The 16,063-nt window shown below is 44.6% G+C and overlaps 1 protein-coding gene across 3 annotated transcripts in view; it reads left to right on the top strand.

Moving 5' to 3' along the window:
* Positions 1-16,063, top strand: part of Rad54l (RAD54-like (S. cerevisiae)) — a 37,014-nt gene that overhangs the window by 14,420 nt on the left and 6,531 nt on the right. For all 3 annotated transcript variants that reach the window (XM_005398677.2, XM_005398680.2, XM_005398678.2), the window contains 7 exons: positions 7,795-7,855; positions 8,561-8,696; positions 9,136-9,205; positions 9,314-9,602; positions 9,825-9,949; positions 12,772-12,922; positions 15,397-15,523. In XM_005398677.2, coding sequence (XP_005398734.1) covers positions 7,795-7,855; positions 8,561-8,696; positions 9,136-9,205; positions 9,314-9,602; positions 9,825-9,949; positions 12,772-12,922; positions 15,397-15,523 — 959 coding nt within the window. The remainder of the gene's footprint in view (positions 1-7,794; positions 7,856-8,560; positions 8,697-9,135; positions 9,206-9,313; positions 9,603-9,824; positions 9,950-12,771; positions 12,923-15,396; positions 15,524-16,063) is intronic.

The raw sequence follows: 16,063 nt of genomic DNA, 5'->3' as shown, positions 1-16,063 counted from the left end.
AAAAATGGTAATATGTTGGGTAATGTATTACTGAGGCTAGTTAAATATTTGATAAGTACAAAGGAATATGTGTTTTGGTTTTTTTTTTTTTTTTTGTCTTTTCTTCCGGTACCAGGAATCAAACTCACAACCTTGCGCTTGCCAGGCAGGCACTTTGCTGCTGAGCTAAATCCCCAGCCCAGTACAAAGGAATATGCGAAGCATGTTTTTTTGTTTTGTTTTGTTTTGTTTTGTTTTGTTTTGTTTTGTGGTACTGGGAATTGATCTCAGGACCTTGCACTTGCCAGGCAGGTGCTTGTGCCTCTGAGCTATGTCCGCAATCTAGAACATGTGTAAATTATGAAACAAAGTTAACACCTGAATCCCATCAGGATTAAAACATTGCCAAATTCATAATCTCTTTCCCCACCTCGAGAGGGAAGCACCATGCTGAACTGTGTTCACCATCCCACTGTTTAGTGATAGTTTTACCATCTATTTTTTTTTTATATAAAACACAGGCTAGTACATTTAATTTTTAAAAATGGAGTTAAAACAGTCTGTAGCCGTCTAGGGTGGTTTTCATTCAGGATTCATTCAGGTTGTCTCATCTGACTGCAGTTGTGGTGAGTACAACATGGACCTAAAAGGGGCTGGGAGGATCTGACTCCAGGGGACGTGGATTGGGAGGGTGTGAGGGCTTAGCCCCGCACAGGGAGTAAGAAATACTCAAGGTACAGAGAACAGTCTGCATGAGAGTCTGGCAGCAGGAGAGTGAGGCAGGTCCTGAAAAGAGTTTTGCATGTCTGGATCAATGGGGAACGTGGGAGTTGTGGGATGATGGTAAGAGATGAGAATCGGAGAGGTTTACAGAGACTGGCAGGGGAATGCCGTGTGGTTTTTTGTTTGTTGTTGTTTGTGGTACTGGGGATTGAACTGAGGGCCTTGGCACTGAGCTACATCCCAGCCCTTTCTCATTTTTGTTTTCTTTTCCTTTCTAATTTTGGAGATAGGGTCTTGCTAAGTACCCAGGCTGGGCTCAAACTTGTGATCTTCCTGTCCTGAGCCTCTGGGTTCTGGGATTATAAGTGTGCACCACCACATCTGGCTATTTTATTTTTATTTTTATTTTTTTGTCTTTTTGAGACAGGGTTCAGGCTGGTCTTCAACTCGCTTTGTAGCCCAGGCTGGCCTCAAACTTGCAATGATCTTCCTGCCTCAGCCTATTGCGTACTGGGATTACAGGCATGCACCACCACTCCCAGCGTTTTATTTTTTATTTTGAGACAAGGTGGTGCTGAGTTGCCTAGTCTAGCCTCAGATTTGCAGGGCCTCAGCCTCCTGAATAGCTGAGATTACACCATATGTGGTGTTTGAAAGTATTTAAGTGCTAGTGGCAGGTGTAGCATTATAGAAAATCCATTGCGGGCTGCTGGGAGACTAGGTAGGGAAGCCAGTGAGAAAGCTCTTGTAGGCAGCTAGACAGATTATGACTGCATTTGTGTGTTTGGGTGTGTGGGGATGGGAAGCACTAGGTAGTTTTGGGAGATAGTTAAGAGTTACAGGTAGACTTTGGATTGATTGCACGTGGGGAGAGGGAACTTAAGGTGAACTTGAAATTTCAGAAATGAACAAGGTAAACGAATGGTGGCACTGTTTACTGAGATAGGAGCAAAGAAGAGGCGCAACATTTGATGGGGAAGAGATAAGTGAGTACCTTAGTCACATGGCCCATGGTGCTTTAGGGGCCCACAGAATGTTTTAATTCCTTTTTTTCATAATGTTTTGAGCGAGGATCTCACTATGTAGCCCAAGCTGGCCTTGAACTCACAGTGATCCTCCTGCCTCAGCCTCCCAAGTGCTGTGATTACAGGTGTGCGTCACTATCCCCAGCTTTAATTCCTTTTTTAAAATGGTTTAATGTATTTGAATAGCAAACTTACAGGGCCACAACAGAAGACAAACAACATCAAAAACATGTTTTATATCTAGGACATCTAAGAAAAGTATAGTGAATGGGTGGCACCTACTATATGATAAAAATGCTATAAACACCACTTAGGTATTGTCAATAAAAAATTTACTTGTTTTTAAAAAACATACAATTGGTTAGCTGGGTGTTGTGGCACATACCTGTCATCCCAGCATCTAGGAGGCTGAGGCAGGAGGATTATAGGTTCAGTCAGGCCCAGCCTAAGCAGCTGAGTGAGGCCCTGTCTCAAAATTTTCAAAGGGCTAGGAATGTAGTTCAGTGTGAAGGCCGTGTAAAAGCAAAAAGGGAAAACAAAATCTGTTGATGCTGGGCATGGTGGCACATGCCTGTAGTCCCAGCTAGTTAGGAGGCTGAGGTGGGAGGGTTGCTTGCTCATAAATTCAAGGCCAGCCTGAAGAGTGTGGCAAGAACTTATCTCAAAAACAACAAAAAACAAATGATGGCATTGTCTAGAATAATTTAACAGGCTTATTTATAATTTCTATAAAGTTTATAACAATTGTTATAATAAAGTTTATATTTGTTACAAAGTTGAACTTTTGAAACATTTTTACTCTAATGCTTTCCATATGTGCATTTGTATTAAAAATTCATATACAAATGAAAATAGAAAAAACCACCAATACTGGATTCCTGTCCTCTATTTTCCATTCACAGTGGTACCTACTACCTCTTGACGCCATTGGGGGAGTCCTAACATTTTGAACTACCAGTAACAAAGATTTTCTTTACTTTTTGTGAATGAAATGTTTCCTATGATAGTGGATTCTCAGCCATGTTCACCACCTGTGTGGCATGCTACTGGATGTCCTGGCACAATCTTTACACATTTGGCAGCAGTGACAAGCTGGTTGGTATTTTCAAAAAGGCCAACACATAGGCCTTGCTTGTCTCCTGTAAGCACCAGCAGCTGTGCTTTGGAAGCACAGATCTGTTTGGAAGTCCTGAACAATCTTTCACAGCAGATAAAATGCTGAAGGAAGAGTGCCATGGTGCCAGGTCCGTCACGGTGAAGTTTCTTCATCTCTCCAGTAGAGGGTGCACTCTTGCAAGTAACTTCTGTTTCCTGGGTGCTGTCCTGGGATGAACTGCAGCGGGTCTCTCCCTTTATACTGGCTGTGGTTCAGAGACTCCCTGACTTACCTCCTGCAGCAGCACTGGCCTTTAATTCCTTTTAAAATTAGAAGGAAAAAAAATATAGCAATGACTCCAGCCTGGATTGTATTTGTCTTTATACTAAGGCAGTCATCAAAAAAAAATTTTATTCACACATACAGGAGGCAAAACATGCCTAGGACCCACAAGAGTCAGTGCAGCCTTGGATGGAGATGAGAACTTTAGCCGTAGGCATGACAAGTTTGCAGGGCCTGTAGGTAACCAAGATTGGAAGAGGTTGGTGTGGAGCTAGGAATGAGATACAGACTAGAAGTAGACCTGGGAATCATTAGCATAGAGAAGGGTATTGCAGGGTTGGGGGGCAGCTGTAGTTGCAAGAACTGAGGGCTAAATCCTGAGCCCCGAGAAGCACTGACGTAAGGGGCTCCGGCAGATGAAGATGTGGTTATTAGAGGTCAAACACGAGATCCCAGGGCAGTGGAAGAGAGGGAGGGGGGTGTCTAAACATCAAGGGCAGAACATAGCTGAGATGGAATGGTTGGCTTTGTCAAATAAGATAAAGATACAAACTTGTCCATTGGAATTCAGGTCATGTGGGTCTCTGGTGACCTTGAGCAGAGGTGCAGGGATGCAGAGCACAAGGAGACCCACAGCTTTTTCCACAAGTTTGCCTGTGGAAGAGAGGAGATAAGGGATCAAAGGAATTCTTGTTGTTTCAGTACTGGGGATTTAAGCCAGGGTTTCGTGCCTGTTGAGCTACACCCCCAGCCCTTGAGCAACAGCCAGCAGAGAGGGGGAGGTTGAGATATACGGGTGATACAGGGAATCTCTGTGGAACCAGGAGCTTTGGCCTTGGTGGGGAGGAGTGTGCTCGCCTATCAGAAGGAAAGGATGGTATGCGTTATCAGTGGGTAAATGAGCAAGCCTGAGTGTGCTCTTTTCTCTGCCTCACCCCAGAATGGTGTTGTGGACCGGAACCCGGCGGCTGCCCGTCCCAAGTCTTGCAGGCTATGTGCTCCGGTATTTTGGCCAGGGGTTTCCACATTCTCCTTCGCCAGTTGTATGAGCCTGTAATGCTCACTTTAGGATCTGTGGCTCCTGGGTTCTACTGAAAGTCTGTTTTAGGTTTGGAGCTTAAAGTTTTGACTATTTGGAGCCTCAAATCTAGCCTTCTATCTTAATAATCTTGACATGCCTGTAATCCCAGTGCTGAGGCAGGAGGGTTGTGAATATGAGGCCAGTGTGGGCTACATAGTGCACCCTGTCACAAAAAAAGAAAAAAAAAAAAAATTGATGAGAATTTACAAAAGAAGTTAGAGTCCATCTCCTTTTTCTTCTCATCTTTCCAGCTTAAGGATAGCTTTTTGTTAGCATCTTGCATAGTGATTATTATTGCTGATCATTTAAAAAATAATCATGCTGTTTTAAAATAGTCAAAAAAGCCAGGGGTGGTGGTGCATGCCTATAATCCCAGCAACCAAGAGGCTGAAGCAGGAAGATCACCAGGAGTTCGAGGCCAGCCTGGGCTACGTAGAGTTCAGGATCAGCCTGAACCACATAGTGAGACCCCATCTTGAACCCCTCCCTTCAAAAAAAGAGTCAAAAGATTTTATTCAGATGCAAAGAAATGTATGAGTAAGCAGGATTTGGGCCTTTGTCCAGTTTTCCCCTTGGGTGATAACAATGGTCACTTCACTGCTTTTTTCTTTCTTTTTTTTTTTTTTGAGACAGCGTTTCACTGTGTAGCCCAGGATGGCCTCAAACTTGTGATGATCTCTTGCCTCAGCCTCTGGTATGCTGGAATCAAGGTGTGCACCACCACATCTGGCTCCCCATTTTCCTTTTTTATATTCTAGTAGATCTAGCAAATAAACCAAAATAATTTATTTAATTTTTTTTGTCTTTTTGAGACAGGGTCTTGCTATATAGTTCAGGCTGGTCTTGAACTCGCAACAATCCTGCCTCAGCCTCCCAAGTGCTGGGATTGCAGGCGTGCACTACCACGCCCGGCTTGATCACAAAATATTTATCATATTTTTCCTATTTAAAGTACTTTGAACTGGGTGTGGTGGTGTAGGCCTGTGATCCCATCACTTGGGAGGCTGAGGCAGGAGGATCACTGAGTTTGAGGTCAGCCTGGGGTATAAAGTGAGTTCAAGGCCAGCCTGAAGTGCATAGTGGAGCCCTGTCTCAAAAAGACAAAAAAAAAAAAAAAAAGTATGTTGAGGCCAGGTGTCTTAGTTATGTTCTCTGTCGCTGGGACCTGACACCCACAATTAAAGGAAAGGTTTGCCATGGCTCACAGATGGTAGGGGTTTCATAGTCAACTGGCTCCAGGTAGAGGGGACTTGCTCGTGGCATGGCTGCCAGAACAGAGAGCATGAAGCAGGGATTGGGAAAGAGAGAAACCCTTACAGGCCTCACCCCAGCGACCCACCTCCTCTGACCAGGCTTACTTTTAGCTATAAACTAATCAGTGGACTGATCCATGGGTGAGAGTCATGGCCCCATGGTCCAGACATCTCTCAGAAGTTCTCACTTGTGAACACATGAGGCTTTAGGGGGGCATCTGGATATCAACCATAGCACTGTAGTGGTGACTGATTGTAATACTGGCACTTTGGGAGGCTGAGGCAGGAAGATCTCTTATTCAAGATAGCCTGAGTAACTTAGCAATTTAATGAGACCCTGTCTCAAAAGAAAATAAAGAAGGATTAAGGATGTAGCTCAGGGTGAAGTCCCTGGTTTAGTTCTTAGCACCACAAAATAAAGAAAAAAAAAACCCAAACCAACAGAAAGTACATTGAAGCTGGGCATGATGGTGTACACTTGTAACCTCAGCTGTTACGGAGGCTGAGGCAAGAGAATCCAGAGTTGAAGACTCGCCTGGGCACCCTTTCTCAGGAGGGAGCGAGATTCCCTCAGGCCATCCACTTGGGACCCCTTTCAGTCCCTGTTGGACAGAAGGTTCCTTTCTCTCAATAAATACTTCCTACTCTTAAAAAATAAGGAGGAAAATTGAATTTCTAGAAATTGGTGATGATTTATGTGTGAAGAAATGGATCTGAATATAAAATATGCCAGGCGTGGTGGTGCATGCCTGTAATCCCAGCAGTTGGGAGGCTGAGGAAGGAGAATCAGCAAGTGTTCAAGGCCAGACTGAGCTACACAGTGAGACCCTGTCTCAAAAAAAAAAAAAAAAAAATTGTTTTTAGGGTAAAGCAGGGTTGCTTTTTTTCCTTTATGGGGGATGGGAGACTTTTTTCATTACTACTTTTTTTCTCTAATGTGTTCCCATTATAACTGCCTTTAGGTTCTCTCTTGGATTCTCCTTGCTGTCTTGGGTTTCATCTCTTTTGTTGAGGCCCAGAGGTTATTGTAATTCCCAGAGGACTCGGATGTGTATGGACCAGGCTTTCATGGGAGTTGTCAGCGTTAGCTCAGGGTTAATTCCCCGTGCAGGCCTAGAGCCCTCAAAATAGTGCTGAATCCAGGCAGAGGCTCCCTAGGCCTTTATGAGTCTGCTTCCTGTCACCCTTGTCCTGCTTGCTTTTTCCTGGTAATAGACTTACCTTCTCTTGTGTCTTTTGTGGATGAAAGCTGCTGACACAGCGCTGATCTGCATGACTGTATACAAACAGGGTACATTGGAGGCCACATTGGCCACAAGTTACAAGTTTAGAGCCCTAGAATCAGGGAAGTGCTGTATTTGTCATGGCTATGATTTGAGAAAGTGACCTACTATGTGCCTCAGTTTGCTCATCTGAATGGAATGGCAGTCATGTATGGATCGTATAGGGCTGTGAGGATTAGATGGTAACACGAATGTAAGAGACTTAGCTTTGCACCTAGCATGCATTGTTTTTTTTTGTACCAGGAATCGAACTCAGGACCTTGTGCTTGCCAGGCAGGTGCTTGTGCCGCTGAGCTATATCCCCGGCCCTAGCATAATTGTTAGCCATTGTTATTGTCTTTTTTTTTTTGTCTTTTTGAGAGATGGTCTCGCTATGTCAGGCTGGCTTTGAGCTAACCTGTAGCCCAGGCTGGTCTTGAACTCGCAACGATCCTCCTTGCCTCAGCCTCCCAAGTGCTGGGATTACGGACATGTACCACCATACCCAGCGTATGTTATTGTCATTTTTGCTTTTGTTATGATATTTTGTAATACTGCGCTTCCTAGTACTACTGCTATCAGTGCTCTTTGATGGGCTATTTAGTTTCCAAGGAGGCTGATGTGAGAATTAGATGCAGTAGGCATAGCTGATGTGGCAAAAAAAAAAAATTGTGGAGTGGAGTTGTAGCTCAGTGGTAGAACCTAGGGCCTTAGCATTTGCAAAGCCCTAGATTTAATCCCCCAGCAAAACGAACACACCAACAATAAAAAAATAAAAGAAGAATCATGAGGTATGTTTGGGGACAGCCATTGGAACTTGCTGTTAGTACAGGGTGGGTAAGTATAGGGTGGTGCTTCTCCCAGTGCTAGGGAAGAGCCAGGTGTCCTCACTGGCATGGTCTCGCAAGAGCAAATGAATTCCGAGCCTCATGGTTGACTGAGGCTGGGTACCTCCATATTTGTTCCTGTGTACTGCAGAATCTTACATGAAAACCTAAAGATGAAACTGAAACCCAGTTTGGAGCATATCTAACAAAATCATCCTGTAACATTTCCCATTGGTTCTGAATCTCTGTTTTTCCTTTCATTTTAGGAAGCATTTATTCGAAGCATTTTGTCAAAGCCGTTTAAAGTTCCCATTCCAAATTATCAAGGTAAAATGGAGACCTTTTAGGTTTTTAAAATCAGTGTTGTGCCAATGTTCCTGAATAGAATGTACTTGACTAGAATGAATGTAACTGCTTTTGAAAAATGTAACTTTAGCTGGGAAGTGTGGAGATGCTTGTTCAGCGATGACTGTTTGGGGTGACTCATGGGGCCTGGGTGAAGGTCAGATTCGCCTTCACAAGGGCTGCCAAGACTGCTGCCCTTCATCTTCTTGGTGGAGGTGGCCAGTGCTTTTAGGCCGGCTGACGGACCTAGCTTCCTTCAGTCCAAGTGTATTCGTTAGCATTTCCTTGATGAGGTTAACTGTGTGGGAAGTCTCATTTCTACAGTTTTCGTCTGTCTGAGGTTGGGCCCTGCACTTCTCTAAAACTGGGGCTAGGAAAGAAGGAGGCCAGCTTTCAAGAGCTCTCAGAGTTGAAAGGCCTATTAGGGGTTTCAGACCTTCCAAGGCTGACTTGAGTTGACATGAGCAAAGCTTGGCCCTTCAGAGGTTTGTAGTTATATGGGAAAAATAAAATAGAGCTTTGGTCTTACCCTGATGGTTAGGCAGGGGTACCCAAATTGGGTTTGGGAGTGTCTTGGAGAGAGTGGTTCATATGAGGCCCCGGGAGAGGTGACGTTAAGGAAGAGCATTTGAGCTGGGCCTGCTTGAGCTCTTGAACATAGGTGACAGACTGATTGTTGGTTTCTAGGTCCTCTGGGCTTACGGGCATTGGGCCTAAAAAGGGCTGGCATCCGCCGGGCCCTCCATGACCCCCTGGAAGAAGGTGCCTTGGTTCTGTATGAGCCTCCCCCACTGAGTGCCCACGACCAGCTGAAGCTTGACAAGTACGTGCACTGGTATTCTCTGCTGATTTCAGTCTTCTGAAAATGTGCATGCCTGGGAAAGTGGGTGGTATTTTGGTATGATTTCTGGTTTGACTGGAGTGAGTTATCAGAGAGCGGTCCTGGTTATTGCACCTTCCGGAGTAGGTGGTTGGGAAAGGAGAGAGCCAGGGGAAGCCTTTGTGGTCCTGTCCAGTTAGCGGGTGTCCTGCACCCTCCTGCGGCACTCACCTGGGAGGGGGAATGATTGAGGCAAGGACACGGGGAATCCATCCCACTTCCCTTACTTTTTACCTTCCAGAGCAGGAACTTGCTCTGACTTGGTTGTAGGCCAAGCAGTGCTCCCTGTGGCTTCTGTGGCTTTTCGGCCAGCAGCACAACATCCTGAGGGTGCCTCCTTGCCTATGGCTGAAGCACTGTGTTTTTTGTTGTGTTTTCTCAGGGAAAAACTCCCTGTCCATGTGGTTGTTGATCCTGTTCTCAGTAAGGTTTTGCGGCCTCATCAGAGAGAGGTAAATGAGGGTGAGGGAAATGAGGCTGGTTACGGTTGAGCCTAGAGACCATCTCTAGGGCTGAGGCACCATAGGTGTCAGTGTGGATTGAACTGTGTTATTTTCCAGGGAGTGAAGTTCCTGTGGGAATGTGTCACCAGTCGGCGCATCCCTGGCAGCCACGGCTGCATTATGGCTGATGAGATGGGCTTGGGAAAGACACTGCAGTGCATCACATTGATGTGGACACTTTTGCGCCAGAGCCCAGAGTGCAAGCCGGAAATTGACAAAGCAGTGGTGGTGTCGCCCTCCAGCCTGGTGAAGAACTGGTACAATGAGGTCGGGAAGTGGCTTGGAGGAAGGATCCAACCTCTGGCTATCGATGGAGGATCTAAGGATGAGATAGACCGAAAGCTGGGTATGGAGCCTAAGTAGAGACCGTTACACTCTTCCACCCAGCCTGTTGCTTGCTTCTTATGTACGCTCATTTGTGGCCAAGGTTGAGGCCTGCCACGGGTAGAAGTGAACTCTCATTGAAAATAGCCAAAAGTTATTTGCAGACTACATTAAAAAACTGCTATTTCAGTACTTTTTTTTAGGATGTTTTGATCAGCTCCTTTGACAGCTTTTTCTGTTGTAGAAGGATTCATGAACCAGCGCGGAGCCAGAGTGCCTTCTCCCATCCTCATCATCTCCTATGAGACCTTCCGCCTTCATGTTGGGGTCCTTCAGAAAGGAAGTGTTGGATTGGTCATATGTGATGAGGTACTGGATACTGCGCGGGCTGGGTAGTAGGAGATCTCACCAGGTCTCCTCGCTGAGCACTGCCATCCCAGGGCTACACGTCCCTGAGGAGTGCTGAGGACAGAGGATGCTTCCTTGGAGGAGACAAGTGAGAGGGAGGGCCCATGATACCCATCTGCCGAAAGAGGGGTTAGACTGCTTGGGACTTCGAGAAGAGTGAGGTATTGTGGGCCGATTGGTTTTGTTGCCTCCAGAAGGTATTTTTAGACCAAAGGAGAATGAGGGAGATTTGAGTGGGTAGAGAGACACAGCACAGTTTAAGGGAACTAGGTTCTATAAAGAGAGATCTTTATTCAGATCTTTGCTCTGCTACCTACCTGTAGTGTGACCTCACACTTTAGTTATTTAAACACCTGAGCCTCTTTTTCTGCATCAGGAAAATGAGGCATTAACACCTGACTGATGGGATTATTGTGGGGATTGAGTGAGGTAAGTAGAGGAAAGGCCTTTTCCCATCGCCTGGTATGTCCTAAGCCTTAGTAAATGTTAGTGCTGGTGTTTAATTCTAGACTGGGGAACTTTAAAATGGAAGCATGGAGATAGAAAATCCTGTAGTAGTAGTTTGTTCCTTCTTTCTGAGTCTACTCACTATGTAGCCCAGGCTGGCCTTGAACTCTCTGATCTTCCTGCCTCAGCTTCCTGAGTGCTAAACCCAGCACTAAATTTGCACTGAGCTACATCTTGGCCCTTTAAAAATTTTTTTTTATTTTGATGCTGTGCATGTAGGCACAGGCCTGTAATTTACAGCCATCCCTTGGGGGACTGAGGCAGGAGGATCATCGTGAGTTCAAGGCCAGCTTGGGCTACATAGTGAGTTCCATACAAGATGTGGTGGTGCACACCTGTAATCTCAGGAGGGATTGTGAGGAGGGAGGATCATTGTGAGTTCGAGACCAGCCTGGGCTACAAAGTGAGCTCAAGGCCAGCCTGAACTGCATAATGAGACCCTGTCTCAAAAAGACCAAAAAAAAACCCCCCAAAATACATAGTGAATTCCAGGGCCAGTCTGAACTACATAGTGCAACCCTGCCTCAAAAAGCCATAATTAAATAAGTAAATTAAATAAATAAATAATTTTTAAAAAAATTTTTGAAAACAGCATGGTGGAGCACTCCTATAATCCAAGCACTTGGGAGGCTGAGGAAGGAGGATTGTTTCAAGTTTGATGCCAGCCTGGTCTACAAAGTGAGTTCAAGGTGAAACCCTGTCTCAAACAAAAAATTTTTTTAAAAATTTTGAGACAGTTTCTTGCTGAGCTGAGCAGGGCTCAGTTTGAACTTGCAATGCTACCTTTGCCTTTTGAATGCTAAGGTCACAGATGTGCACCATCAGGCCCAGCTGGGGATTTCTTCCCCGCCCCCTGGTACTGGGAATCGAACCCACGACCTTACGCTTGCCAGGCAGGCGCTGTGTCGCTGAGCTAAATCCCAGCTCCAGCTGGGGATTTCTTCACAAGTTTCAAGTCTCATTTCCCTCTTCAGGTCAGAAGTCTCAGCCCTCATTTTTTGGCTTAGTACTTAGAGCCTTCAGTAATTTTTAAAAATTAAAAGTGTTCAATTCATTTTTTATTCAGCTAACATTCACTGAACAGTACTTTGTTCTATCTTAGGAGTTGAAATTATAAAGCCAGTCTGATAACATTCTGCTTTAAAAAGTTGACATCTAGACTGGGGAAATAGCTCAGCGGCACAAGCGCCCGCCTGCCAAGCGCAAGGTCCTGAGTTTGATCCCCGGTACCAAAAAAAAAAAAAAAGTTGACGTCTGTGATAGGTTGTGCAGTGTCACAGAACTTAGCTGGGCCTTTTTGTTTGTGTTTTGCAGAGCTGGGCTTGAACCTAGGCCTTGGCACTGACCTATATTCCCAGCTCTTTAAAGCTTTTTTATTTTGAGGTAGGGTCTCACTAAGTTACCCAGGCTGGGCTTGAACTTAAAATCTTCCTTCCTGCCTCAGCTTCCCATAGTTAAAATGCTTTGAATGCTGAGCTAATAGTCCTAAAGAGCAGGGGCTTGCTGGCCCATCCCTATGGATGGGAGAGGTGCTGGAGGGGCTGTGGTCAGTTGTATTGTCAAAGGCTGCCTGGAGAGGGCAAGGCTGACTTGTTTGTTCATTCTTTGGCTGGTGGCCGAGCGTGTGACTTGCCTAGTGTGGAATGGAAATGAGGGTGGATCTAAGAAAAGGTTCAGGCTTGATCTTGACTGTGGTTCTTGGAAAAAGAGAGGGAAGGTGGTAGGGAACCTTTACTGTTTTCTTAAAAATGGCTTAAAAGGGAGATGTTACAGAGGTGTGTATTCACAGAGGTGTGTATTCAGTAGGGGAAGAGATGGAAGGGAGGCTGTGAGATACGGTACCTATCAAGATTCTGGTGGAAGCAAGAGCCTTGCCACGTCTGCTGGCCTGAACAAAGCCCTGAGGCTGATACAGAAGGGATTCTGTTTAGAAAGTTCTTAACTGGTGGGAAGGGAGGACTCCCTGGAGACAAGGGGCTATGACCTGGCCACGTGATCTCTGTGGCTCTGGAGCTTCAGGACTCTGGAGGGTGGGAGGGGATGGAGCGAACCTTTGCTTCATGGATGCAGCAGTGGTTTATAAACTGAAGGCCCGTCTTACTGAGCCTAATTCTCTCGAAGCAGAAGGGTGAATGAACTGTTATGCTACCCTCTGCCTAGTTCCTAAGACCTTAGGGCCTGTACCATTTGTGACTGTTTTCTTCCTGTCTTCACTAGAGACTGTTGTCATTTAAGTTTTCACATTATACCCTGAATAAGAATTAATTCTCTTGCAGGGACATAGGCTCAAGAACTCTGAAAATCAGACTTATCAGGCCCTGGACAGCTTGAACACCAACCGACGGGTGCTCATATCTGGGACCCCCATCCAGAATGATCTGCTTGAATATTTCAGCTTGGTTCATTTTGTTAACTCAGGCATCCTGGGTAAGATCCAGCTTTTTCTAATACATTGGAAAGGAGCTTTGCCTGGCCTTGTCCTAGGAGTGGCTTTAGGTAAGGAGAGAGCTCTAGTTAGGTGTGGGCCCTGAACATTCTTGCAGGAAGTCTGCTCTTCTTAAGGAGTACAAAGCCATTGGCAGGTAGCCTTAGCTTTGCAGAGTGACTCAGCAGGGTACACCTTGGCCATCACTGTCCTCTGCAAAGATAGTAGGCCCCTCACAGCTGAGTTCTTTCAGAAGAGCTTTGTCCTCAGCATACTGACTCGAATAGTTTCTTTTCTTTTCTTCTCTTTTCTTTTCTTTTCTTTTCTTTTCTTTTCTTTTCTTTTCTTTTCTTTTCTTTTAAATCTTTTTAATTTTTTCAACACTGGGAATTAAATCCAGAGCCTTTGCACTGTTATAACAACCCCCCTTTAAAATTTTTAAAAATTTTAGCTGGGCTTGGTGCCACATGTCTGTGATCCCAGCACTCAGGAGGCTGAGGCAGGAAGATTGCCATGAGTTTGAGGCTAGCCTGGACTACATAGTGAGTACAAGGTTAGTCTGAACTACATAGTGATGCCCTGTCTCAAAAAGCCAAAAAAATTTTTTAAAAAAAATTTTGATACAGGGTCTTGCTAAGTTTCCCAGGATGTGCTCAAACTTGTGATTCTCCTGCCCCAGCCTCCTGAGTGCTGTGATTACAGGCATGCATCGCCATGTCCAGCCCCAGTAATGTTTTGATAAACATAATAGGAGTTTTCTTATTCCTTAACATTGTGCTGGATATTCTTAGTCCTTTGCATTCCTATATAGATTTTAGAATCATCAGTCTTCCCCACCAAAATAAAAACTAATTGGATTCTTAACCCTTCCATCCCCCTACCCCAAATGCTGGGGACAGAACCAAGGGCCTTGTGGATGCTCGGGAAGTGTTCTACCACTGAGCCACATCCCCAGCCTTAATTGGATTTTGATTGGTATATATTGAATACGTGGATCAATTTTGAAATATCTAGTTTTTTGTTTGTTTGTTTGTTTTTTTGAGGCAGGGCTTCTCTATGTAGCCCAGGCTGGCCTTGAACTCGTGACTATCCTCTTGCCTCAGCCTCCTCCCAAATGCTGGGACTAGCCCGGCGTGGTGGTGCACGCCTGTAATCCCAGCACTCGGGAGGCTGGGGCCGGAGGATCGTTGCAAGTTTGAGACCAGCCTGGGCTACAAAGTGAGCTCAAGGCCAGCCTGAACTGCATAGCGAGACCCTGTCTCAAAAAAAAAAGACCCAAAAAAAAAAACCCCACAAATGCTGGGATTGCATGTATACACAACGTGCCCAGTTTAGACCTAGCATTTTTGGGCCGGGGATATAGCTCAGTGGCAGAATGCCTGCCTGGCAAGCACAAGGTCCTGAGTTTGATTCCTGGTACCAAAAAAAATAAATAAATAAAAATTAGATCTAGCATTTTTATAATACATATAGAATCTTCCAGTCTATTAATATGATCCATCCTTTTATTTGATTAGGTCATCTTCTCTCAGTCATCTTTCTTTTTTTTTGATATAGGGTCTTAAGGAGTACAAAGCCATTGGCAGGTAGCCTTAGCTTTGCAGAGTATATTTTTCTGTAGAAAAATATATCTTTGAGATTTTTTTTCTAGGTGTGTAATCTTTTTAATGCAAGTATGTGGTGTTTTTATTATTTATTTGTTGCTAATAAATAGAATTATTTTGTGTATTGACTGGATATGGGCTGATAGTCTTTGTACCTGAAGACATGGCTAAATTATTGCTGTAATATTTCTGTAGATTTTTGTGGATTTTTCTACATAGTTGTGCTGTCTTCCAATAATGACAGTTTACATCTTCCATTCTAATTCTTAACTCTTTTTTTCTCTTTTTGTTTTATATATTGGTTAGAGCTCTTTTACAGTACTGAATAGAAATGGTGACAAGGCAGGCGTGGTGGTGCATGCCTGTAATCCCAGCACTCAGGAGGCTGAGGCAGGAGGATTGTTAGAAGTTTAAGGCCAGCCTGGACTATATAGTGAGACCCTGTCTCAAATAAAAAAGAAAAAGAAACTTTCCATTAAGCAGTCACCTCTGTAGTCTAGGTGTTTGAATCCAGCCTGGGCGATTTAGCAAGACCTGTCTCAAAATGAAAAATAAAAAAGAACTGTGGATATGGTGTAGTACAGAGGCCCTGGGTTCAATCCCCCAGTACTGGGTTAAAGTGCTAGCCTGGCAATTTTTGCCTTATATGTAGTGTAATTAATTATATACTTGGGCTCTAATCTATCATTTCACTGTGTAGCCCTTTACGTCTTGTTATTTCTGATTTGTTAAATAGAAATAGGCTATATTTTGTTCGGCTTTCTTGTTCTTAGCAGGAAGGTTAGTTCGTGGCATGGTAGTCTATGATTACTAGCAGTGGGGAGATAACTTCTTTTCACCTTCCTTAATTTTTCTTTTTCTTCTCTGCTCAGGGACTGCCCAGGAGTTCAAGAAACATTTTGAGTTACCAATTTTGAAGAGTCGAGATGCAGCTGCCAGTGAGGCAGATAGGCAGCTAGGGGAGGAGCGACTGCAGGAGCTCATCAACATTGTGAACAGGTAATGGCCCTAGGCCATCTAAAGCCAACACTTTGGGGAACTTGGTCTGTCTAGGCGGCTGGGATTTTAAGGAGGGAGTAGACTCTTTTCCTTAGCTATGGCTATGAATGAATAGAGTCTTGCAGACCAAGTCCCTGCTTTTATACTGGCCTAGACCCTTTGGTCTGGTTTTGGTCTGCTTGCCAACCTGTGGAGGAAGCTCTTCTCGAGGTAGCTGAGCTTCCTTGGTGAACTATCCCCTGGAGTATTGTTAGTGCTTCAGAAGCTTTCTGGCAGTTGGTCTCAGACCTTAAAGCACCATGCTTCCCTTCCTAGCCTCCGTGGTTCTGTGACAGATAAGGGTAAGTCTCAAGGGTGCATACAGGTCCCAGGCTAAGAGGGCTTATTTTTCCATGGAGGTCACATAACCTAGGGGTAGGTGCATTCTGGATTCTTCTGTTGTAGGTATGCACACTTGATGGGTTACATTCTTTGTTTGGTTTTTTGAGACAAAGTCTCACTATGTAGATTAGACTGGTCTTGATTTTTTTTTTTTTTTTT

The sequence above is a fragment of the Chinchilla lanigera genome, unplaced genomic scaffold (assembly GCF_000276665.1).
Source record: "Chinchilla lanigera isolate Chin_1 unplaced genomic scaffold, ChiLan1.0 scaffold00063, whole genome shotgun sequence".
Lineage (NCBI taxonomy): Eukaryota > Metazoa > Chordata > Mammalia > Rodentia > Chinchillidae > Chinchilla > Chinchilla lanigera.
This window is presented reverse-complemented; position numbering and strand designations above follow the sequence as displayed.